This window comes from Poecilia formosa, unplaced genomic scaffold (genome assembly GCF_000485575.1).
Source record: "Poecilia formosa unplaced genomic scaffold, Poecilia_formosa-5.1.2 Scaffold45, whole genome shotgun sequence".
Taxonomy (NCBI): domain Eukaryota; kingdom Metazoa; phylum Chordata; class Actinopteri; order Cyprinodontiformes; family Poeciliidae; genus Poecilia; species Poecilia formosa.
Genome location: NW_006799984.1, coordinates 2,983,957 through 2,994,828, shown reverse-complemented (window position 1 = coordinate 2,994,828; position 10,872 = coordinate 2,983,957). Strand labels below are relative to the sequence as shown.

The 10,872-nt window shown below is 36.9% G+C and overlaps 1 protein-coding gene across 1 annotated transcript in view; it reads left to right on the top strand.

Moving 5' to 3' along the window:
- The first annotated feature begins 581 nt into the window (after nt 1-581).
- LOC103138022 (neuropilin-1a-like) overlaps nt 582-10,872 on the top strand; it is a 19,386-nt gene continuing 9,095 nt past the window's right edge. Inside the window, exons 1-6 of the mRNA XM_007552084.2 lie at nt 582-765; nt 1,689-1,727; nt 4,784-4,921; nt 7,152-7,456; nt 8,933-9,029; nt 9,121-9,165. Of these exons, the coding sequence (XP_007552146.1) occupies nt 624-765; nt 1,689-1,727; nt 4,784-4,921; nt 7,152-7,456; nt 8,933-9,029; nt 9,121-9,165 (766 nt within the window). The 5' untranslated portion in view covers nt 582-623. The remainder of the gene's footprint in view (nt 766-1,688; nt 1,728-4,783; nt 4,922-7,151; nt 7,457-8,932; nt 9,030-9,120; nt 9,166-10,872) is intronic.

Sequence of the window (10,872 nt, the reverse complement as noted above, 5' to 3'; positions counted from 1 at the left end):
TAAATAATACTTTTTAAAATAAGAAAATAAACATTTTATTGTCTAAAACGCAATAATATCTTTAGTGAAGGCTTGCAGAAGATGCATCTGCAGCTAAAAAACTGACATTTACATATAAAAACTTCAGTCTTTCCTGCTTTACTTAACATCAGTACAGTTTAGGGCTAATCTGCTGATTATTTTATTAATCAATTAATAATTGGATGGCTGAAGATGCTTAATAAGAGTTTTTATTCCATTTGAACCAGATGAATCTAAAACTGCCACTTGATAAAGAACTTTTTATTCATCTTAAATGTAAAATGTATATATTTTGTATATTTACTTAAGCCAGCGATTAATCGATTTCTAAATTATTTGATTCATAATCGATTAATCGCGGTTAATTGTTTCAGCTCTAGTTTACGGTTTACTTTCCAAATCTTACAGGATGCACACTGAAGTAAATGTGAGACATTTTGTGACTTCTGCTCCATAAAAAAACACATTTGTGAAAGTTTTTGTCAACCTGATCCTGTTCAACGCTTCACATTTAGTCTTTTGTAGAAAGTTTGATAAGTTTTTAATTTGTTTTTTCAGAGAAAACCACGACAGGGCCTCCCCCCACCACCGCGCCGTCCACCATGCCGCCCATGACCACGTTCGGCGCCACCACCGCAGCGCCGACCACGCTCCCCACCACCGTGTCGTGTCCGGAGTGCCTGGAAAGGGAACAGGACTCCGACGAGGAAACGGAGAACACGCTGGTCTACGACGAACGCTTTGGTGAGAGGAATTAACATGCGTGGTCAGAGGAAAGGCCAATAAATGTAGGGAAACATGGGACACATTCATGCAGCTTTGGATCGGTGGAATCAAATATTAATAATATAGATATTAATTCATAACTAATATTTATTAATACGAGAGTGACTCTTTATCTAGGCATTAGTTTTTTAGTACTCAGTGTTTTTAATATGTGTTCTTCTTTTATTGTTGTTATTGTTTTAATTTTCATTTTTTAGCTGAATTTTATTTTATTTTATTTTACACACTATGTATTGATTTTGGTTTGGGGATTTTCAATGTTTGCTTAATGTATGTTTTCTATTTTTCATATATGAAATAGTTAAATAATTATACTGTTAAAAAACACAACTTTCCCTTTTAGAGCTGCTCTTTTAAATATTTGCAGATTTTTATTTCTCTCTAAAAACTTAGATAATTAATTGAATAATTAATTGAGCTTTTTGTTCTGTGTGATAACTAGGATGAATTGGAATGTATGAATGATTTAATTTGTTTCTAAGTGCACTTAGACAACATTTGTTGTGAATTGGCGCTATATAAATAATATATATTATTATATAAATAACTATGAAATCAAACTCTCACTTCTTTAGTTGGACTTAATTTTTTCCTCTAAGCCTCAAATTATGAAGGAAAATCTGCAGCTTATATGTTTTTGAACAGCATAATGAGCAACATATATTGAAGTTTAAAACATTTATTTTGGTCTAAATTATGAATTTAACCATCAGATTATTCTGACCATTAAGTTTTAGAGGCTTTTATTAGGAAACTGAATTATTATGTTCTGTTTTTTTGTTAAGGTACGGGTATTTTGTGTTTGTGTTGACGTGTGTGTGGTTGGGACGTGCCTCCCTGACCTTTGACCTAACCCTGACTGTCCCATCTGTCTGTAACAGGAGTCGTCATGACCCCCGACCCCAAGGTCGACTTTCCAGGTGAGGATATTCTCCAAAACGTTCCCCCATGTTTACAAAGTCTGTCCTATAAAATCTGTCACATCGCAGGTCGAGTTACATCATTTATTTAACAAAAGCTAAAAAATATATATTAAATGACGAAATCTGCTCAAAGTTTATGATTTTCAAAGGTTTGCCAAATAAATTTAATCACTAAAGTTGCTTAGATTTATTTGTCTTATATTATAAGTTTGGTGATGAAGGAAAACTCTTCATATGAGAGATGTTGGAGTAGGGGATATGAAGGATGTTAGAGCTGGTTCCTCTTTCTTCTTCTGCTCTCTGTTCATGGTTCAGGTTATGTTTAACCATTTCAGATGCTAATCAGCTGTTGTAAAAACACCCTGTTGCCATGGTTACGCATCCTAGAAACAGTCCAAAAATCCTTCCAGCATCCAAAACCATTGGGGAACATTTGTCCAGAAATGATTGTTAATCCAAAAAATTCTGAGCAAAAGTCAACAAAAAGCACAAATCAGAGCTAACGTAACAAAAAAAGGAAAACTGGTAGTGTGAAAATGTTAATACTTACATTTAACCACTGGAGAGCCTTGTAAAAGTTCTCATCTCCCTTGAACACACCAAATTTTGTGGCCCAAACTGAAGGAATTTTGTGGAAAAAGTTAAGAAGTTATAGAAGCCAGACTGGAGGAAAAAACAAACAGAAAGAAAAAAGGAGAGTCGTAATAAAAGAGAAGAATGGAGGGAGGATTCCTCCTGCAGAGGAAGAATAAAAGCCTCCTGGGTCTCAATTAGCCGAGCCGAAGCATCACAGGAAGGCAGTTTGGGGTCTGCCAGTGCAGCTCCACAGTCGTCTCTGCATCCTATTAGCCTGGAAAAAAAAAACATGTCCAATTCACACAGACTGCTGAATGCATCTGAATGCTGCGGTTAAACTGCTGGCGCCTCTCCACTGCCAGAGCAGCAGCGGACAGAGATTCCTCCCGTCCGTCTCATCCCAAACACATGCATGAACCCAGCCTGCTCCCAATCTGTTGTCACTCTTTTTATTTGGGGACTCTTCCTAAAAGTGGTGCTTTGTTTCTCTGGTAGCGACACACTTTACTTTCAAAGACATTACCATTTACTTTTCACAACTTAGAGGCTGCTTTAGGGAGTAGGAAATATTAGGTCAAGCTTATTTATAAAGCACATTTCAACAATAAGGAGATTTTGCGTCTGGATGGCAGAAAGGCGATTTTATTTTTTACTAGCTGCGCTGCCGCAGTAAAACGTTTATGTTGACAAAATGACACCTGAAACATGTAGGTATTATTAATTCAGTGCAGTTCACCACAGCAAAACAGAAAAAAATCCAGAAAACCACACATTTCTCACTTCCTGTGTCAGCTACGCTACACACAGACTGGTTGCCATAGCAACTGACAACAACGCCGCTTGATAAAGCAGGATTCAACAAAACTGACGGTTTTATGTTTTTAGGCTTGATGTTTATTTTGAGATTATTAATAAGTGATTGCTGTGGTAGATTAGCTACTGTTGCTACTAGCTAATCTACCTCTTTGGAGGTTTTCAACCTGTTTCAAACATGGCGGTATCCTGCAATACCCGTCGCTGGTTGGAGCGTTTCTTCTGGAGAATAAATACACACAACTGAGTGCACGTGTTTTTAATAGAGATGCCACAAAATCCTGAGGCATTCTCAACCTGAGAGAATTAAACGAGTTGGTAAACACAGCGTGAGACTGGAGTATTCAACTTAATAAAGTTACTATATGATGCTTGGCTCCAGGAAGCTTCTAGTAATCCCTGCCTTGGCTTCCTGTAAGGTTTTACTGGAGCAGATGGAGGAGCTTTGTTTGAGAGAGGGAGCTCATTAGTTAATAAAATACTTGGGATTCAGCAGAAGGATAATCAACTCCTTAAGGTTTTCTTTCAGAGCTGCTTTTTATGAAGATCACTTGGTGTTTCCTCAAAGCTTTGGTGCATTTTAAATGTTTGAAAACCAACAAAAAGAAAGTGAAGTTCATCAACAAAACTGTTCATTTTCCTGTATCAGAGATGGTATGTAAGGTACGCAATAAGCAATAAATCAAGGGTGTTCAAAGTGTGGTCCAAGGGCCTTTTATGGCCCATGTAGTGATACAAATTTGGCCTATAGATGCAGATGGAGACTTTTAATTTGTAACCAGGGTAAAAATGGTTACCAACATTATTGTCTTACGTAGGAAAATGTAAAGTGTGACATAAAGTATTTGTGTTTTATAACTAAGTTTTAACAAAAAATTAAGCCAAGTTTATTCAGGGACTTTTACTGAAAAGTCAGCAGCTAAATATATCAAGAGTTTTGAAAGAAAGCGACTCAAATCCTGTTCTTGTTACTGAAAATAAATTTATTCAATCAAGCCCAAAATAAATTAAAACCAAACATCTTTCTTCTACCACTGCAAAACTGCAAAATTAAAGGAGTAGTAAATTTCTGAAATTTATCACAAAATTTCTGCGTTTTTAGTGGAAATTTAGTCATTTTTTCTATCTAAGACTCTAATAGATCGTCTTAAACATCCAGCTACTGTATTTGCTTGATTTCAGGTTGTTTTCTTTGAACCACGACAACTTTTGAGTCGACAATTTTGGCCAAAATGGCAAAAAGTTTGGATATATTACAAAAATCACTTAATTATATGATGAGTTCAAACAAGCCCAATAATTTCCATTTATTTACCAAAAACTGGATGATAAAGTTTTCAGTCTGGCCTTTTTTGAAGGACAATTTTGTTTACAGAGACGTCATAATTAATTTCATTTGTTGCTTTTGTTGTTTTGCTTATTTATTTTGGATATTTAAAATGTTTTCCAACTCCAGTGTTAAATGTTCATTAGAATTTAAAGTTTATTTATCTTCCATTATTATGCCATTACCATTAAAATGGTCTCAAAACAACAACGTTATCGTTTGTAGCAATAACTTCTGTCGTCCAGTAAAGTTTATGACAGTCTTACTCAGTCAATGTTTAGATTCAAACATTGACTTTAATGGTTTTTTGTTCTGAAAAAGTTGTTTTGTCTTCCAGCTTACGTTTGGTTTGCCTGTAACTTCGACTTCTCGTCGTTATGCGGTTGGACCAAGGACAGCGGCTCAGGAGCCGAGTGGTTCATCCAGAGCAGCGAGGCTCTGGCTGTCCACAGAGGCCCCACGCTCGACCACACAGGTAGGCCACACATAAATAATAATAATAATAAAGTTTATTCCAGGATGAAGCATCCTCCTGGAACGAGCCGTGGGACTCTGCTGAGCAAAGCATGTTCATAAAATCTTTAAATAACACATTTTATTCCCAATACAGCAGAAAAACAACAGCATTACTTTTTCCGTCGTCACATAAAAGCAGTTCTGGTCTGGCGTTTACGCTCATCATGGACAGATATAGTAATTTTAGGTTTTTAATGATTTATTTGAACCAGTTTTTCTGCGGTGAAATTATTAACTATTCACATTCAATTAAATCTTTAAAACTTTTCATTGGTGATCAAGATAGAATCTTGGTGTAAAAATCACGTTTTCAAAGTGACCAATTGACCAATAATCAATGCGAACAACACGAGAGTTACTTTCCAGAGCGTAAAGTTTACTTTCTGGAACACAGAGCTTACACTTTGAAACTTTAACCATAAACCATATGGAACTATCCCAGAGTTTACAGGGTGTTTTCTCAGAACCTACAGAGGACTTCTGTGTGACTTACGGGTTACTTTCTAGAACTTGAATCAAACTTTTCTTCAGCTACCGGTTTTCTGAAACGTTTGATGACTTTCTGTAATCTGCATGTTGCTATCCCAGAGCTTGCTTTCCCAGGACCTACAGCGTATGTTTGTGTAACTAACTTACAGATTACTTTCCAGAACTTTATGTGTCACTCTCTATAACTTAATACTTTTCTGAAACTATCTGTTTTCTGAAAATACAGGTTGCTTTCCAGAAATTAGAGAGTGCTTCCCCAGAACTTACAGTGTGTTTTCTTTGGTTCCACATTGGCAGTTTTCCTTTCCAGAACTTTCTTTCTTGAATATGAGGTTTACTACAATAAAGCTTTCACGTTTATTTCTTGAACCTTTTGTTTCGCATGACCAACAACATATTTAACTGAATCTAACAGGTTACTTTTTGAGAGTTAAAAGGTTACCTTCACATTGAGTTAAGCAATAAATTGGTGATGTTATATATTTGCCAATAGATACGTGATCAATGTCAACAGATAATACGTTCAGTGAACTCCAATCCAGAACCGCACAGCATTCTGGGAGATGTAGGCCTATGAAAGTCTTTAGCCACTCAACATCTCACAGCTAGCTAAGCAAGGTTGGTGGAATCAACTAACTCTCTCATTCTTTGGTTACCTAGCAACTCTCTCCACACTTTGGTTACCTAGCAACTCTCTCCACACTTTGGTTACCTAGCAACTCTCTCCACTCTTTGGTTACCTAGCAACTTTCTCCATTCTTTGGTTACCTAGCAACTCTCTCATTCTTTGGTTACCTAGCAACAACCTATTGAGTAACCTGTGCAGCAGCAGTTTAAGGTTTCGCTAATGTTCCTCACAACTGCTTAAAAAATAAAAACCAACAGCGAGGAATGAAAACTGTGGATAAATGGGAAATGTTTTACTTTTTAAAATGTAAATAGTTGAGGCTTTATGTGTAATTTTAGCCATGTGTGGATTGAAAATCTATCCTGGTTAAAATCAGTTGAAGTTATTTATGATAATATAGTTATCATAAATTACATATGATGACAATAACTTCCACAATAAGAGAGATTTTCCTATAAAATCTTCCATCATGTCTCTCTAAAGCAGCTGTGAGCTTTAAGAAATCCAGAGATTTATAACTCCTGGTAATAAGCAGGATGTTGAACAGAGCAAACCTTCAGAAGTTCGCAGCTTTTAAACATTTCTCTAAGCGATGGAACAACCTTGAAGTGTTCGACTTTTTTTCTGAAAAACATCTCAACAAAGAAATCCATCAGCATGCTTCACCTCTCTGGCCTTCTTCTCCATTGGATGGGTTTGATGGATGTTTGTGTGGAGGCGACAGCAGCGCCGAAATGAATGATTTCTCCTTGATTCTTTGACTTAACCAGATCACAAGTAAAAAAATGAGCTCTTTGTGACGGCAGGGCTGACTTTCTCCTGATACCCAATCCTTTGTTTTCCCTGAAAAACCTTGTGAAGTCCTTGATGTCTTCGGAGTGTTTGAGGCAGATATTCGGAAAGTGAAAAGACTCATTGACCAGAACACCCTTGAGAGCTTTGTGGGCTTTTTATAAAGCGCGTCTTTCTCACTGAGAAATATGAAGGAAAAAAACTTGCATGTTTCATTCATGAAGGCTTTTCAGGAGCTCATCTCTGTCTGCCATGGTTTATGTTTTGCTGCCCCCTGCAGGCGGTTCAGGGAACTTCATCTACATGCAGCTGACGGACACAATCACACCCAGTAAGCCCGGAGAGGAGCAGAGCGGGGAGGAGAAGGTGGCCCGGCTGGCCAGCTTATCCATCACCACGCCGGACGCCAGCCTCTGCATGTCCTTCTGGTACCAGATGGCCGGCGAGCGCGGAGGGGCGCTGCGCATCAGCTATCGCCACGACGACGATGACGAGGGCCAGGTCCTGTGGACGAAGAGCGGCCATCAGGGCAGCAGATGGAGGGAAGGCCGTGTCTTACTTCCTCAAACAAGACTCTCGTATCAGGTAAGGAGCGTCTGGATCAGCTGAGAAAAATGGATTCAAAATGGCGGGTTTGTGTTGACAGTAACAGAAAGAGGCTCAGCCAGAGACGTTTCTGTCAGTTACAACATAATTAACTTATGGATGGACTGACATTTGGATCAGAAACGAGCATGAGAAGCAAAATTTATTAACCGAGTCTTTTTTACAGACATTCAGGGTTTCCTCTACACTGCAAAAAACAAACTTATCTAGTGTTTTTGGTTTATCTTGGTACAATTGAAAAAAGACTAAACTAACTCAAAAGAAACTTTTCAGCACAAAATAAGAGTTTGTGTTAAGTCATTAATTCCTAAATATTGATGAAAATGTACTAGTTGTGAGATAAATTATCAACCATTGGAAGAAATCATTTTAACTTGAAATATGTGAAAAATATCTCATTCCATTGACATTTCACTGACTTTTTCAACCAATATTAAGGGATTATTGACATGAAACAAGCTCCTATATCTTGCTGAGAAGATTCTTATGAGTTAGTTTTGTCTTAATTCACACATATTAAGATATTTGCACTAGAAACTAGACCAAAAATACTTGGTTAGATTTTGTCTTTTTGCAGTGTACATGTAATTGATCGTGAAAATAAAAGCCGTCACACCTTCAGAGTGAAGTTTTTTTTAATGTTAAAACAAAGTAAAGCATATGATGCTGAATTTATTCTAACAAAAGAGAAAATCAAGTTTTTGGTTATCATCAGTCCAGCAGCTTCTGTCCTTATACTTTAAATAAAATGCAATAAATAACCCTAAAAAAAACTATAATGGTTCAAAATGAACAGTTGACAGCAGCTACTAGTTGTTAAATTAACCACAGCTAAAATGTGCAGCTATAATTATGATAACAGTTAAAAACACATATAAATCATGGCAAAATTACACATGAAACTTTGCATATGATTAAATTTGTCTAAAATATGTTAAAATATAAGACTTGTAAAAAACCAGACACAGAGCTGATCCTAATAATAATAATAATAATAATACTATCACAGTTACAGGACAGCAGCAGAAAAAGGGGGAGGAGCTGACAGTTGCCGGTTGCTATGGTAACCACCAACTGCCAGAAGCCACTAACAGCAGTAAATGTCAGGAGAAAATAACTTTTTACCTGAACAAAATGAATGTAAAGAGTAAAGACAGCAATTTTGACTAACTTTACATCTATAATATTAAAATAAAACCCTGTTCCATATATATGTGCACATGTATAGATAATCAACCAATTAAAAAAATATGTTGTGGAGCTTTTTGGGTGTTAGTTCTACTTGGATTTGATGAATAGCAGTTGAAAGAGCTGAAAGATGTTAAATGTAAATTTAAAACGTCTACATCCCAAATGCAGTAAACAGCCAAAGAGCCTCTTTAAGAAGGCCATTAAACACCATTTAAAAAGCCTGTTTATTTGATGATTGAGCTTCCTGTTTGCTGCTGTTTCCAGGTGTTGGTGGAGGGAATCGCAGACAGACGCACCACAGGCCACATAGCGGTGGACGACATCCAAATCATGGACGGGCTCAACATTCAGGACTGCAAGGGTTTGCATCTATAAGAAGTTAGCAATATTAAAGTGAAATAAACCTTCAGGAGGTGAATTAACTTATTCTTCATTCTTGTTTTTGTCTCCAGATCCAGAGGCTCCAACATCTCCACCCACTAAAATCTTAATGCTACGTAAGTGATGTGTACTTTACTTCTTGTAATGTTTATTTTGACACATTTGTTAGTAAAATTTATAAATTTTAACCAAGAATGTCTTTGTAGAGACTCAGCAAATGTGCATATATATAATATTTTTACTTCTTATGACCTTGTGTACGTTGCTTACTCAATATACGGGACTGGGGAAAGGTTTTGAGTCATTTCTTTCCATATTTCTTCTGATTAACTGGGTTTTCTTTCTTTGATCAACAGTTCTCCATGTTTTCTGTCAAAGTTTTAAGATTTTCCTTTGGTGATTCTATCTAATCAATGATTCTTCCATCCAACTAGTCATCCATTTTCCCTCCGTCCATCCATCGATTCATCCATTCATCTAACTATCCATCCAGAACAACCAACCAATCACCCAAGTCTTCCATCCATCCATCCATCCATCCATCCATCCATCCATCCATCCATCCATCCATCCATCAATCAAACCGTTAGTTGATGCCACCAATTTATCCAGATTTCCATCCAACAAAATAATCAACGGTTCAATGACTGGCCCAAATGATTGGTCCATCCATCCAACTATCCGTTTGTATATCTTCTTATCCATCAACCAACCAACCAACCAATCACCCAAGTCTTCTATTCATTCATCCATCCATCATCCATCAACCAACCAACCAGTCGTTTCTCATCCATCCATCCATACATTCATGCAGTCATACATCCAATCATCCATCCATCTCAGCGTAGACTGGCACAACTTTCCAGGACGGGAACTTGATCTTAAAGATAAATGTAATCCATTTTAACTCAGGTCAGATTGTTGCTTTATACATTAGATGTGGATCTTTTCTTCTCCAGCATCACCTGAAACCTTCTGAAGGAAATGTTTCTGCTCTTTAGATGATAAAACTCAGTTTATTGTAAAAATGAAGAAAAATAAGTCAAAATTTCTCTGTAATTAACTTGTTTTATTGAAAAAAAACCAAAGAGACACAACAGACATTTAATTTTACTGATATTGATATAAAGATTTATAAGAAAACAGCATCAGTTCTAAGTTTACTGTAGTTTCACTTTCTTCTTTGAATCACAATGAATAAAACAACGTGAAGTAAATTCAGTTCATTCCAATCTCAACTGATTTAAACAACAACATCCTAATAGCTCAATAGAAATATTAAAGCAAAACTACTAGATCCCAGAGAAGTTTATATTTTCTCGTGGAGAAATACTTATGTCATATTAGAATGAAAGAAACCATCAGCAGTGGTTTCCTTTCTGGCTCCTCAACAGGGAGAAATGCATTTAACCAGAAACATCAGAAACAAAACAGTAGTACAGACACCAGAATAATGAACCCTGCTCAACCATCAAGAGAGAAAATCTAGTTGGGTTTACAGAACTCTGCAGAGCATCCAGTGTTATAAACATAAACCCCGGCCAGCACCAGTTCAGTGAATCTGGTCTGGACTCTGTGGATCAGAGTCATGGATTCAGAGACGCTGTAGAAGGACAGAATACCTGCTCTGTGGTCCAGGTACACTCCGACTCTGGAGGAAACTGGACCTGAGATGGGGGTCCAAATGTTGTTGTGACCAAATTTAGACTCATGACAATTTAAAGCCCAAGATCTGTCATTATCTCCAATTAAACATTCCTTTCCTACTCCTACTCTGCAGATATTCTTGTATGCAACTCCTATGAAAGTTGGTCCTCCGCTCC